Source organism: Falco biarmicus, chromosome 1 (assembly GCF_023638135.1).
Source record: "Falco biarmicus isolate bFalBia1 chromosome 1, bFalBia1.pri, whole genome shotgun sequence".
In the NCBI taxonomy this organism is placed as follows: Eukaryota; Metazoa; Chordata; class Aves; order Falconiformes; family Falconidae; genus Falco; species Falco biarmicus.
In genome coordinates, this window is record NC_079288.1 from 58,168,789 (window position 1) to 58,184,181 (window position 15,393).

The 15,393-nt window shown below is 42.4% G+C and overlaps 1 protein-coding gene and 1 long non-coding RNA gene across 4 annotated transcripts in view; one reads left to right on the plus strand and one right to left on the minus strand.

Annotated features, from left to right (window-relative positions):
• The window catches only part of NPNT (nephronectin), a 55,409-nt gene extending 44,971 nt beyond the window's left edge, over positions 1–10,438 (plus strand). For both annotated transcript variants that reach the window (XM_056327912.1, XM_056327922.1), the window contains 4 exons: positions 1,193–1,288; positions 1,668–1,766; positions 5,016–5,272; positions 8,441–10,438. In XM_056327912.1, coding sequence (XP_056183887.1) covers positions 1,193–1,288; positions 1,668–1,766; positions 5,016–5,272; positions 8,441–8,536 — 548 coding nt within the window. In that variant the 3' untranslated portion in view covers positions 8,537–10,438. The remainder of the gene's footprint in view (positions 1–1,192; positions 1,289–1,667; positions 1,767–5,015; positions 5,273–8,440) is intronic.
• Positions 9,481–15,393, minus strand: part of LOC130144406 (uncharacterized) — a 31,547-nt gene continuing 25,634 nt past the window's right edge. For both annotated transcript variants that reach the window (XR_008820114.1, XR_008820115.1), the window contains 3 exons: positions 14,149–14,253; positions 13,690–13,827; positions 9,481–9,585 (listed from right to left, as the gene is read on the minus strand). This is a non-coding gene — a long non-coding RNA (uncharacterized LOC130144406). The remainder of the gene's footprint in view (positions 9,586–13,689; positions 13,828–14,148; positions 14,254–15,393) is intronic.

Consider the following 15,393-nt stretch of genomic DNA (forward strand, 5'->3'; position numbering starts at 1 on the left):
AGTGCTACTTATATGTTGTCCTAGTGCAAAAGAAGTTCCCTCTTACTTTTGATTTGATTTCCTGAAAACAACAGTCCTTTATTTCAGTTTAGAACTGTAAAGCATCTCCTTTTTTTCTTGTTCTCGTTTGCCTAAGAAGCCTATAGAGGCTTATTTTAGCACTGCAAATGGAAAACATGTCAAGTTTTTAACAGATAAGGCCCTTACAACTCCATCTGTAACATCTAAGGGCATGTCTGAAACACATTATGACTGTCATTAATTATGCACGGGACCTACCTCTAAAAGAGGAATTTCCAAGACAGCTCTACCCAGTGCAATCTGTTTGTCTCCAGTTGACAGCTGTCCATCAGGCATGACACTGCTGTGTTATTTCTGGAGACTTATATAGACCGGCACAGTGTCTTCAGAAGTAGAAGTCTTTGTAGTCACCTGACTTTGGCAGCCATCATTCCTGCAAAGGCCTCTTCCATTTCAGATCGTCCTGGCTGCTGGATGGCTAATAACCTCCGTTACATCACCAAGTGTTCTTCTGCTCGCAGCCAAGAACAGCAGCTGAAGGACAGACCGCGCTGGGAAGCAAAAATATTATTTTTTTTTAATAAAAATTTATAATTACAATTGAATTCCAGCTTCCAGTAGAACTGCTCCTTCTCAGCTCTCAGTACAATCCTTTTTTTGTACAGTCCAGTTGATTAGGGAGCTCTAATCCTTTGCAGACAGAGGTACCTTCAGCTGTGTTTCAAAGGTTAGGTGCATGCGGGGCCTCTTCCAAGTGCCATTGCCTCCTGTTGAGATTCTCCTATAAATAAGGTGATTGGATTTTAAAGTTTGAGCAAAGGCTTTAATGTGGCTTTATTTTATTGAGAAACCACTATCTTTAAAAGTGCATTTGAAGGGGAATAGTGTGCTTCAAGGTTAAACTTTTTTTTTTTTTTTGGTGGTGGGGTGGTGTTTTTTTTCCCCTGGTTAAAAAGGCGTTTTCATTTGACGAGCCTTCAGCAGATTGAGAATCATGAGTCACGTAGGCATAAAGTTTATGAATCTTCATGTCAAATATAATTAAATATATTGAATTCTCCAAGGAAGGTGCAATGCCCAGAGCTGCTCTGCTGGTTTTTATTGAAGATAAGGAAGTGGGTCACTAACTACTTTTATCTCACTCATTTCTGAAAAACTACTTTTCTCTCAGTTCCACGCCAGCCTGGAGTGAGCAATAATCTGTTTGAAATACTTGAAATCGAAAGAGGGATTACCGCTGATGAATTTGAAGCGAACGATGACCCAGGTAAAGATCATGTTCAGGGTTCAGGATTTGTTGAGTTTTCTTGGGTTTTGATGCATTTTTACAGGACTCCTACATCTTACGCCCCTTGTTTAAACTATGCTTTGTAAAAAGAAAAAAGCCCACCACCTAAGTGAACCTTTATAGTGTTTTTTTCTTAACAGATTTAGCACAACAATAGTGTGAATTGTTAACAATAACACTAGCATCCTTTTTATTGTTTTAGTATTTTTGTAGATTAATTTTTCTAGTGTCCCTTCTGCTGCATTCAGTTTTCATATTTACTTGCTACTGTCAGCCACAAGGGAAACTGCTGCAGTTCCCCAATGAAAACAATCCAAATCACTTTTTTATTTTTGACAGTCTGCTCTGTTCTGCCTAGGTGTGCTGGTCCACAGCTGTAATTTTGATAGTGGACTGTGTGGGTGGATGAAGGACAAAGATGATGACTTGCACTGGGAACCAGTGAGAGATGAATCAGGTAAGACACCTGTGTACGATCACATCCTGTAGCTGGAGAGCCACCCAGGCTTGAGTTGGATGACAATTCTTGCATTGTGATGAATTTACACACCTTCTGCTCCCTTTAGTTCTGGCATATATTTTACACCCACACCTCTTCCGTGTATAAAAATCAAACCTGAGGATTGCCAACATGAAAGAGCAATTGAGAATTTGCATTTTTATCATAGCTGGTATCTTTACAATAGGAATGTCTCTGAAGGAGTAGTAAATGTATTCACTAAAAGATTATCTGTCTTAATCAGAACAAAAATGTGGACGAGAGAACAACTTTTATTTATGCTGAAACAAAGCTTATTTTTCAAACTACCACACAAACATAATTATTTCCATATTACTAGCAAAATTACAGAAAATGCTGGAAGTAGTCTTTGTTCTGCTGCCAAATACAATGTTCTAGTTTAACATCTCAGTTTGATTTTATTGAATTCTACTCCAAGTTATGGCAACCTGTACCTAGGAAAACTGTTAAGTAACTGGAAAAAGCGACCTTGCAAGGAATATTACAGGGGTGCCATCTGCACGATAGGAGACTGGTGTCGGCACTGGTGGTCACCCAAGGCAGTGACCCCTCCTGCCCGCACACCCCTGCCGCTTTAGGCCCAGCAGAACGGCAGCTCTGCGCTGCTGGAGTCAGCTGCAGTCTGTCCCCTGTTGACTTTGCCACATGGCAGCGGGAGGCTGGCTGGCCTGGCCTGCGCACCCTTCCCACAGCGCCGGGGATTAGACACACATCTCTGGCTCCCTGTAATGACGGGATTACCTCCTACCCAGAAGAGCAGCCTTTGTGGTGCACAACGCTTACGTTATGCGAGGGGAGGGCAGGCTTCGAAGGAAACAGGCTCTCAGTAAATGTTAGAGGTTAAGTTGAGGGAGGGTGAGGGCACTGAGAGTCCTTATGCACCACCTCATCATAGATGTCTGTCCTTACCTTGCCATTGATGAGACAGTCGTTGGTCACCGCAGCAGGTGACCTGGCACCTTTTCCAGGCTGTTCAGCTGGCTAAGCAGAAGCGCTGTCTTCGCTTGCTGGTCGGGCCGCCTCCCCCCCTGCTTGCAGACTGGCATTTCACACACAATTCAAATGCCTTTTTGAAACAATGGATTTAAACCCGCATTGTTTCTGAGAAAGTCAGTCACTTAAAGCATGTTCACTATCACTACTCAAAAAACTGTTCTTAATACATACTAAAGGTTGAGAACTATGATTTTTTTAACTGGCTTTTTTTTTTATTTTTAGACCTTTTTTCCCCGCCCCTCCTGTGTTGCTTCCCAGTCAGGGACAATCTCAGCTTTTTGTTTCCTCTGTGTGTTCTGCTCCTGTTGACATAACCTGTTAAAACTAGTCCCTTGAAGTCAACCACCCACCCCCGCCTGTCTGGAATACCTTGTTGCAAGGATTTATTTTCACAGCTTGTTCCTGAGTGTTTGCTTTCACCTTTCAAAGTTTGCTATTATTGGTTTATCAGAATCTGCATTTTGACAGGTGTCATGCTGAAGCGGTATAAGCTTATCTTGCATGCAGAAAATGCTCATTTGAGGGGACCTTTTCCTGCAGGGGCTTGCCTACAGCTACACTGGCTTTGTGCTTACCTAAATCTGTTTCCTATTGATTGGATTCAGTCACTGTAACTACCTGAAACAGATGCAGTCAATGAGTCAGATCATACTTTGTTGTAGGTACAACTATATCACTGTAAAACAGGTGCAGTTATTTAAACTCTGTTATGCTTATTTTAGCTGTTAGTGACCTTGATGCACACCCAACGCATTAAAGAAAACAAAATCCCCAGAAAACACTTAACAGATCCTTGGACAAATAGATCTTACTTCAAACCCAAATGCAGATCGTGGGCTCCAGACAGCAGCATAATACTTTGCTTTGTTAAATCTCATTGAGACCGAAGAACTTAAAAGTCTATGTAGAAATAGTGAATTTGTACATAGAGTAGAAGAGAGAACAGAGACAAGATTGGCTTTCCTTATAAGTGTGTGACAAGCCCCGGTACATTGTCATTAAATCTCACAGCTTTTGAGGGAAATCACTGTGGCTTCCAAAAAGAAGCTTTTAAAAAAATAAAGCTCCTTGTCACTGTGCTACTGCTCAACTATTTAAATGAAAAATATTTTTCTATCCTGTAATAATGTAAAGACTGTGTATGTCAACAATATTACAAACCCCCAGTATTTCTACATCATCAGTTTCAACTAAGGAGCCTAAATGGCACCTTTACCTTAAGTTCATGAAACTTGGATTTTTTGATTAAAAAAAGATTTTAAAAATCTGATCTCATTGAAAAAAAAAAAAAGTTACAAAAAATACAGGTGTGGGTTTTCTCCAAGATGTGAAGTCACATTTATTGTAGTTTTGACTGCCCATATGAAAGGGTGCATGGGACTTATGTAAGTATATGCCTTCCCCCCCCACCCCCCCAAGGTTTAACGGATGTTTCCGTACCTGACATCCTCTACTATTCACGTTTAGGTGTTTTTGTGAAGGCATCTTTACTTCAAACATGATCAGAGATAACAATAGGGTTTGAATTAAGTTTGTATGCTCATTGACAGCTTACTACCGTTAGAGAAGACTTCAGGGAGTGTATCAAGTTAACAGCCATTTGGAAATGCTTACTGTTTCTATCTTTCTGTATCTAATCCAGATTAAGATTTTAGATTAGATTATGGTTAAATAAAAATGCTATCCATATTTGCAAATGGATACGCTTTGAGACTTCACCTGTTAACACAGTTCCCAAACAAAAGGGAAGTGACAGAACTGGAGTTCAGTTTACATCATAACATTTATGCTATCATCCGACAGCAGCCTAAAAGGTGTATAAACGTACACAGTAGCTTTAATGTCACTGAGAGTTTAAAATCATGCAGTCACCAGGGGGTTGTTAGAAATGAAAGAATACATGAAATTCTCATTTTCAAGAGGTCTTATTTGCTTTGTAAAACAAATCAGATGGGCAAGACCTAACCTGGTACTAATGTAAACAGAAGAGCAGCACTGTGAATCTTACCCTGCAGGAGGCAGATGCATCAGTTCTGGTTCATGTTCCAGCAACCATACGCCTTTTTTAAGATTCCTGGACCTTGTGGAGCCCTTTTTTATTTTTTGATTTTTTTTTTTTTTGACAACTTGTGCTGCAGCACAGTAGAACTTGAAAAACCCCACAAAACATAACTGCTTTTCCTTTTGCAGGGGGACAGTACCTTACCATCACCGACCCCAACGGCAAAGAAGGAAGAGTAGCGCATCTTATCCTGCCATTGGGTCACATGGCTCAGGCTGGTGACTTGTGCCTGTCATTTAGGCATAAGGTGTCCGGACTGCATTCTGGAGCCCTCCGAGTCTTTGTAAGGAAAAATGGTGCCCACGGACCAGCTGTTTGGGGAAGAAATGGTGGCCATGGCTGGAGACAGACACATATAACTTTACAAGGACTAGGCATCAAGAGCGTAAGTACTGATGTATGTGCTGCCTTGTGGTGTTTTGCATGAGAAGCTGAAGACACTTAGAGGATGTGGCGTGGACTGTTTGTCTTCTGGGTCCAATTTCAGCCTGTCTTTTACTGCTTTGATCCCTGCCAATGGAAACACATTAAGGATAACAAAGTGTCGTGGTTTATCGCCAGCCAGTAACTTAAGTACCACGCAGCCACTCGCTCACCCCCCACCCCCTCCCCAGAGAGGTGGGGAGGAGAATTGAGAAGGAATGTGAAACTCAAGGGCGGAGATAAGAACAATTTAATAATTGAAATACAATAGGAAAATAATAATAATAACAACAATTATAATGAAAAGGAGGGAGAAGGGAAGAAGAATAAAATCCAAAGGGAAGGGAGGGAAAAAACCCCAAGTGACGCACAGTGCAACTGCTTTGCAAAAACCACCCGCTGACCAATGCCCAGCAAGGCCCTGAGCAGCGATCGAGAGGCCCTGCCCGAGTGCCCCCAGCTTATATACTGAGCATGGTATTCTGTGGTATGGAGTATCCCTTTGGCTAGCTCAGGTCAGGTGTCCCCTCCCAGTTTCTTGTGCCCCTCCAGCCCTCTCCCTGGCAGGGCCTGAGAAGCTGAAAACTACTTGACTTAGTATAAACATCACCCAGCAACAACTAAAAACCATCTGTTGTTATCAACACTACTCTCACACCAAATCCCAGACACAGCACTGCACCAGCTACTAAGAAGAAAATTAACCCTATCCCAGCTGAAACCAGGACAGAGAGTCATTGCACATTTTTTCAGATCAGTTTTATGCAAAAAAAAATAAAATCCCACCTACAGCAATAGACGGATAGGAAATGACAAAATAGCCTGCACTGAGCTACCTTGTACAGGCTGTTTTAAGGGAATTGTCACGTAAGAGAGAGCAGTTTAATGGACAGTCAACATACTGGACATGGATTTCCAAAAAGCCTGTATCAAGATTCCACCTAAACAATGCTTATTAAATAATACATACAGTGCCAGGAAATAGGAAGGAGTCATCCCCTGTGGATTAGTAACTGGCTACACCAGGGCAAAGATATTGAAAATAAGTCATTTTTGATAATGCAGGGAGGTTACATGCACAACCTCACATGGCTTTATGCTCTTCAGCATACCTGCAGCTGATCTGGCCGAGCAGATAAATGATGACCTAACTATGACAATAACACAGAATGGTTTAGCACAATTAGAAAAAGCTGTTTGAAGTGCAACGGAGAATCTTTTAATACCTGGAAATGTTAGAAGCACTGGGTGATAAAATGATATCAAAAGCTCAGTGTTTTTTTGACCTCGGCTTAGCTTTGAAGGTAGTTTCTATTTCAGATTTGAAGAAGGGGCTTGGGTGCTTCAGGGCCTGTTTTGCTCTGACATATATCAGGTGGTCTAGAAAGCTCACACATCATAACATTCATGGTGGGAGCAGGCTACAACACAGGTTATATAGTTCTAAAATTAATAATAGGTCTGTAATTACTGCAAGTAATATTCTGAAAACTTTACCACAGCAACAGTAATAAAGATGTCTGACCTCCTTTTAGTTGTAAACGAATGTCAGAGTGAGAATGTGGAAATCTGTAACAGGTGAACAATATACTTGCCATGTTCTTACCCTTTTTCACCAAGTTTAACACTTCTGGCAATCCTCAGGTCTGTCTCGCCTGATAGAGCAGTTCATTAAGTAAGTGTGTATGACTGATATATTGTCTGGCAGAAAAGCAAATGAGACCCCAAACAAGACCAGCAGTTCCCCTCTGCCCCGTCCCCTGCCCCTCGTGACCACCTCAGCAGCAGCTGTCAGCATGACTTGCCAACCATAACCGACCGCTGGCCCACAGACCAGAGCTGCCGCAGGGGTAGGAGGGCTGCTGGCCTTAACCACCCTGACATTTATTCCAAGGATCAGGGAACGAGGGGCAGCTCTAGCTAAAGGGAAGGCCTCTGCCACAGAGAAAGCAGGGGGAAATAGGGAAACTTTGTTTTCTAACAATTAAAATTGTTAGAAAAATAGCTAATTAAAAGCCAAAAGGAGCTCAATGCTAGTGGTTTAAGGGGGGGCCAGTAGAAACCTGAGGAAAATATGAATGGAGACCAGAATCCTTCATCGCACTTTCTAATGAATTAGCTCTGTGTAAATTAAAGTACAACGAAAATCACTCCTTTCTAAAAAAATAAAATAAAATTCACTATATTCAATATAGAGTTTCTCTGACCTCCTCAGTTCCCCCTCCTTATTTAAAAAGTGTGCTTTTAGCAAGCATTCAAACTGTTTTGAACTACACAACTGAATTTCTGACCTATGAATCTGTATGAACTCTTTCTAGCTCAGTGATAACAGCAGACTGACAAAGTTTTACTGTAGGCTTCAAACAATTTTTAAGCCACGGTCAAAAACACTGATCACATTAAACAAGTTCAGGCTTCTGAATCTACAGCACTAGCACAGATGAGCAATACTGATTTATGGCAAGTGTTTCTTAAGGTCAGCCGCCCATTCTGTATACTGCCTCTGACTGATGCTTCAGTCCTTGTAGTCAAGCTTTGTATTCGTTGAATTTCTTCTACTCAGGCTAAACCTGGACTGCTAGTGATCCGTCCAGAAAGCCGCACCCAAAGTTCTGCTGCCATTTCGCAAGGAGCCAGCGCTTCTGTAGATTACCATGAATCTGCGGGTGCCATAATTTCTAAATTAAAGATGGATGTTTCTAGTTTCCACAGCTAAGGCAGGTGCAAGGTGCTTTAGCAATGGAAAGCTCCTCTATTAGACAACATTTTTCAGAATACAGAGCATTTTGTGTGTTTACTGTGAGGGACAATGAAAGCAGTGCAGAGACGGTATCTAGAAAGCACCCAAGATACTCTTATGTGGAAGTTCATCTTACCTCAGCATGAAGTGCAACATTACCCTCAACTGCTGGTTCTTCACAAAAATCCTGCCAAAGTGAAGAAGGGAGAGATCAGAAATAAAAAAAAAAACCACAGCCATAATTCTGAGCAGAATTAACAGCTTTTTGACAGTTACAGTTGCCTCAGCTGTCTTATGCTTTTGCTTTCTTACCATTGAGACCTCTCTCAACCAAAGCTTCTTTCATTTTGCTTTATTTCTACACTCAAATCATTCTGTTTCTCTTCCCAGGTTATTTTCAAAGGGGAGAAAGGGAAAGGAAGAACTGGAGATATTGGACTAGATGACGTGATCTTGAGGAGAGGACGCTGCCCTGAAGAGCATTAGCAAAGACAATGGACCAGCACAGTCACATCCTCTAGCCCTTCTCGTGCTATTCCTACCAAACTTTGAAACAGAACTGCACAAAAAGGAAGAAAAAATTGGAGAGTGACAACTTCTTAGTGGTTTGTTTAAGTGCAATCTCACTCAAACTTCATTTAAAAACATGGGGAGCGCCTCCCAGGATTCAGGAACTCCAATCGCGTGCTGGTTGTTTCTATTAATCCTTACCCCTGAATCGTATTTTGTATGCAATAACTTTATGCCCTGTTAAGCCTAGTGAGTGCTCACAGGAAGAGCACTTGTGAAAAAGGGAGAATTAATCACAAATGGTGGCAAAAAAAAGCTCCAGCTCAGAAAGTTTTAGTGGTAACTGACAGTCATTATCTTCCTATCACAGTGCTACTCTTTCGTTGATTAGATTTGATATACAGTGGGATTGATCTTGCTTCAGTCACCTCAGATTAGCAGAAGCCTGGACCTGAACTTCGGCTTACTGCCACTGACCTTCGAAGAAGGGCTTGCTTCATATTAAATAGCATTTATTTTGGTGTTGTATCTGTATTCAAAAAAGCAGTTACATAGAGTAGGCACTGCATCCTGTAATATTGCTACCGCTGCGTTTTGTGTATATGTGTATGGTTATTAACATATTTATGTTTTTAATATTTACAGACTGTAGTCACAAGGTAATTGGCAGCTGTGCTTTCTTATTGTACAAGACAGAGTTCAGCGTATTCTTTGATCCCGCTGGTCGCGCCCATAGATACGTTACCAAAGCCAGTGAATGGTGCTCATTGAAAAACGCGGGTGCAGTTTTTCACATTGTAATATGCTGAAGGCAAAAGACCAAACCCTTACCTGATGTAAACTGGCATCCGATGTGCTGTACCAGTTTGCATTTAGCTCAGGAGCAAGCCTGAAAGGGCTCTCAATCCTGCAAGAAATCCCTGGTTCAGTTGAAGACTGGGCAGCCTGGAGAAGATAACTCGCATCTTGTAAGACTGAACCCGTTGACACTACCAGGATGTTCCCTTCCCACAGGTGGCACAAGCCTACACATAAGCAAAAAGGGCAGCTGCATTAATGAACAATTCACCGAGAAATGCCTTGAGTGATCTTTATAAACGTCCGTATTCCATCCAGCTCTTCTGTATATAATAAACATTTTATTCTTTAGAACTAGAATAACTATTAGCTGTAGCTAGAACTACATATTTATCAGATCTTTGGACTAATTTTTTAGCTATGTATCATGCATGTGGTATGCAGTTTCCCAGGGAACTCTGTTTGGTTTGGGACTTTTAAATGAGGAACACCATCATCATCATTGCTGCTAACAATTCTAAATTTGACGGCGTAATTGTAACATTTAAGAACATGAGAAAAGATCGATAAAATGTTAGTGGTGCAGCCTTAAAGATTCAAAAATGTGTATATATATATATATAAGAAATAGGTCTCAGATCTTTTAAATACAGTGTAAAATAAGTGTCAGCTTCATATCATGTTACAAAACAATCATTAAAAACAATTCATGTTAAGCGTTGTACAAAGTCCACAGAGACAGAATTGCAAGACCATTAGAGGTCGTGTTCTAGACCCCTGCCTCTGACAAAGCACTGTTTAGAAAATACTTTTCCAATTTTGTCCCCTAGGACAAAGCATGGCAGAAGTTTATTTGACCAAACAGATAGTCTCCTGCAGAACTGTATCAAGTATTTTGAAAATGAAAAAAACCAATGCGTTTGTAAACATTTTTAAACTGTTTTGCTTCAAATATGATCAAGATCTTTTTCTCTTATGTGACTTTGTAATATGTCAGAAATATTTGTGAATAGCTGAAATACCTTGTCCTTATTTTAAAGTAATGAGTAAAGGAGGCTGTTGTTTGCTACTAATTAGAAATCTTGGTTTCATTTCTGGATCGCATGTCTCATTTTTATTGCAGTGAAATGAATCAAAATACGACAATTCAACCAAAGTGAAGTAGCTCTTGTTACCAAATGTAAAAAGAAAAGCGCATTTCACTATAATATGACAAGAGCATTATATGTATTGTTCACAAGGAAGATTGACAATTTTCAACCTAGCCTTTTGTAAAGAACAGTTTCACAGGTAATTTAAGCGCTTCTGCAACATGAAACGTCCATTTTACACACAGCAGCAGCTACCGTAGTTCCACACGGCACTGAACCTGCACTAACTGTTACATTCTTTGGCATCTAAGAAGGTTAACACATTTTGCTCTGGTTCATCTACAGTGGATGAAGATGGTCTTTACGAGATATTACCACAGCCTTCTGAGGCTGATATCCCCTGGTTAAAACAGGAACGTATCTCCTTATCTCCTATCTGTGCAAGACTGAAAGAGTTGTTTGCCCCTTCACAGGTGGCCCTTAGAACCCCGAATTGGACTGAATGCAGAAGGTAAACAAACAAGTACTCCGGTGCCACAAGGAAGGTTTGGGGTCTCTGTTTTCGAACGCGTTTCATCGTCACGATCAAACCAGTAACACTGTAAAGCGCTGCAGCAGCTGAAGTGGCGGACGGTGGATGCTGAGGTAGTCGTCCTAAGCCTGGCTCTGAAGGAGCTGCTGTGGCTGTAAGTCACTCCCCTCTGGCACTGGTGGTGCTGTGACACGATGCTGTATGTGTCACCTCTCCGTGTTTCTGAAGAGCCAAGGTGAGGCTGGCCAGTGGTTCTGTTGTGCCCACCCTTGCTGTGCCCGCCCTCTCAGGCAGCAAATTGTAGCCACGGACCTCAGCCAGGCCAGAGCAGACACTACCGTTTTCATGTGAGCCTCAAGGAAGAGATGAGACCATGGCCTGAGGTCCTCCTGGCCGGTAGGTTATAACTGCCACTCCTGCTCAGGGTTTAATCAACAGGTTGACTGTGCCAAAAGAAATTCCTGCTTAAATCCGTGGGCAAGCAGAAGGAACTGCACTAAATTAACACGGCAATATTTATCAAATGTACTGCGTGACCTTGTGCCAGCTTACAGTGTAATGTTTCTAAAAGACACGTTAAACATTTTTCCCCTCGTAAGATTGAAAATAAAGATTCATCATAAATTACAGGTACCGTGACCAGTGGCAATGCGTATTTACTGCGTTTGCTGACAACAAAGTGAGCACAATAGAAGGGACTGAGACAAGATTTTGTTTCCAGGTTCCATTCTGTACAGTCACCTCACCTCTCATCAGAGCCACGTCACTAAGTCACTCGTGAGTGCTTTCAATAAAGCCTATTTATTCTGGAGAAAAGCTTCCCTTGTTTCCCTTTAGTAAATTAACCTAGACTTGGTGGTCAAAACATTGGTTTTAATAGAGTTGGAGATTACAATAGCCACCCTAGTAAGAGTCAGATCAGTCACGAAATGACAACCCTGAGCAGAAGAATGCTCATGACAGCAGCCTCCAGCATCCTACTCCGTCCTCCTGGAGAAAAGAGGCAACAGAGCACCTGCCTCCAGTCCAGGTGCCAAGGTCTCTCTCTCTCTATGGCCCATTATAGGTTGTTCCTCCCTGCAAGTGAGGCACAGTGATTGCCACAAAGATGGTGAAAATCACAGACTTTGGATCAAGCCATGCATCGTGGCAACCACCTTGCAACCTGTTCACTCTGCATTTACAGACGGGCAGCAAGATAAAACTACAGCTGTCTGTTAACTCTAAAACTATAGATAAAACCTTATAGATAAAAATATAGCTGCCCTTAAAATTTTAATTGTAAATGTTAGAGTGTCATTACTTGGCAACTGAGGCCCAGTTAAATCCTATGCAATTGTTATTTATATAGATCTAGATCTCAAACGCCAAATTATCAAAGTTTTCCTGGTAGTTAAAACCACTTTCTTGTCTGCTGTTTCATCCTGATGTCCTGTAGTCACACAAGGTTTTATGACTTCAGATTTTCCACACCAATTAAAAAAAATAAATAAATAAGATGAGTGATGCATTGGTGTAAACCTGCAACTTCAGAAAGAAATGAGACATTCTAGAGGTAAGTTCCAGTACTGGTTTGAAAGAACACAGAGATGTCCTCCAGCTTTGAAAGCTAAAGTGTTCTCAGAGCACAGCTACTGCATCGAACTGACCCCGCAGTAAGCGGGGAAATGCATCCTGAACGTCCGTGATGCTGCATTTGGTTGAGAGGAAGGCGTTCAGCAAATGCAAAGACAACCTTAGCAGTGCAGACTGAGGCACCTATACAGTTCAGACACCAGCTCTGAGTAGGTTTTCAGGAACAGCGTCCAAAATCAATCAAACTACATTCCAGCTGCTCTGCTCTTACCAGTTCTCCCTGTGCACTTGTATGAACTCTTCCAAGCCCAAACCTCATTCCTTTGCTTGGAAACAAAGTGTCCTCTAGACAGTGCTCTTGCTGGTTGCTTTGGGCTGAGATAAACCATTTTTTAAAAAATAGGCTATTTTTTATTTATCTCTCTTCTTAAACTTGACAAACTGCCTGGCTAATGTTATGAGATTAGGATAGTTGATCCAGTTACAGGATGTGAGTGGCCACTGGACTTTTCATGTTAAGTTGCCTTTTTTCTCCTAAAAAAAAATATCTCTAATTTAACTCCAGAGAGCCAGTTGGGATATCATGCTTACACATGCTTGATGCATGTCGAAAGTATAGATCTGTCCCTCATTTTCTTAATAACATGTCAAACAATGAAGCAAAGTGGATCTGAATTTTCTGGATAAAGACATAAATAATTCCCTGCTCTGTAGATCAGGCACTCCATCATTATTTTTCCTCAGGTTGCTTTCCAATAGCTGTTAAGAATCAACCATTTCTTTCTTTGCTCTTAGTAATATTTAACCACACTCTGTAGTATGTGGGCAGATTTTGCCACGTTACTGTTTTCCCGTAATCCAGCTATTAAAGGACTCCCTGAGACCCAGGAACAAGCCTCCATTGCCATCAAACCACTCTTCTACACGTATCACAGACACCACATCCCCAGAGCAAAAGGCCATCTCTCCAGGACCTCTGTGCTGGATGTACCAGGAGACGTTTTGTATAATTGCACACAGAACAAGGCCGCCCCTCGCTCTGTGGACAGCCAAATCCTGCCTTCCTCTGACCACAAGATACTACAGCGCTTTTCCATTAATTTTTGTTAACCACCTACTTTATGAGTTTTTACCTTCTGTTCCGGCCAGGAATAGTCCTCTTCCACACTCTTCTCCCAGGTTTTTCCTTATCACGCATTTCAACAGCCCATGATCTCATTTCAGACTCTCATCCAGAATCCTTTTGCTATTCATTCAGAGCCTGGCAAACCCTGGAAAGACAAGGTACAGCGTGTATTCAGAGAAGATGAGGTACAGCATGGGGAGTTTAGAATGCAAGGGGGTCCTTTCTGAAACTCATGACTCAACAGGAGGGTCTCTCTGACAGTTCTGTCTGACCCTGTCCCCTGTGCAGTGAATAATCAAGTGTACCTTGCCATCAACAAGTGTACCACTTTCACATTTGCTATCAAAATTTGTTAAATTGCGGTTTTATATCAATAAACATATTGCTGCTTCTGTCTTACGAGTGAAGTGCATCACTCCATCTGTGACACCCCCTTTAGGTAAAAAACTTGAAGAAATGGACTCACCAGATTCCTCCCCCTGTTGGGATGGTCCAAGACAGAACTCCCCTATGTATGGAGCAGGATTACTGTGGCATGCATACACTCCGGTTCAGTACCTGTGGCTTCTTACTGCAAATAACAACAACAACAACAACAAAAGCCTTTCAAAAACAATTGGCTTTGAAACAACAAAAGGACTGGATGTGTATCTTATCAAGTGCCCATCTTTCCCCTCTGCAAGGAAGGTGGTAACTTTAACCTTCGATACACAATGCACAACCTCTTGGGTCTGGTGGCAGTCACATAATGTTCTACTTGATTTAAGAAAGATTCTTTTTTCAAAATGGCTTAGTTTGTAGTAATACCGACTTAGCAAAAACTAAGTCTCTGTGAACTCCACAGAGGCCATCGCTGATAGTCAATTAAACATGCCTGGGATTGTCCTCAGGCCCTGAGGGTAGATAGCACATAATACCTGTATCCATGCCATTAAATCGATATCCATGCATCCACACTACCAAATCCCTCCTCCCTGGCAGGGCATGCACGTGCGCTCTCTCTGCGGACGGCTGGGCTGACTGTGGGGTGAGCTGGCTGCCAGCCGCACCGGGAGCTGTTTGGAGCAGAGCTGGCTGGTGAGGGCTGGCCAGCGTTTGCTGGGGGAGCTGGAGCCCGCGGGGCTCAGTGTCCCTGCAGGTCCCAGCACCCCAGAATGACACCCGCAGAAACAGCCCCGAACCCACCTACGGCCCGGTCTCACAAGTCCTGATGTAAGCCATGGGAGCGCTCCCTGTGCACTGCCTGCAGGTGAAGAGGGTGCTTTCTAAGGGCACCGCAGTGTCACAGTGTCACATGAATAGTAAAGCACATCCTTTCCCTCAGAAATGCTCTGCCAACGCCCTGATGCAAACGCACAGAGTTTGCCTGTCGGTTTGCACAACTGGCCAGCCCTTAGTACGGCTGATCTGCAAAAAGGACTTTGCAGACCTACATGTACGACAGAGCCAGCAAACAAGAAACCAGTCATAAAGGGCCGGGGCTGGGGAGGCGGCATCAGAGCAAGAGGAACAGGCACGAGGGAGGGGGAGAAGTTGCTGCCCCTGCCCCAATTACTACCTCTTCCTACAGAGACACCACAGATGCCCAAGATGCAGCTGTGGGACAGTCTTACAAAAATCCCTATGAATAAAATCCCAAGGATCCTTGGATCCACCACCCCCACACCGGGGTCCAGTCACCAACAAGGACTGTGACTAATGTCCCCAGGTG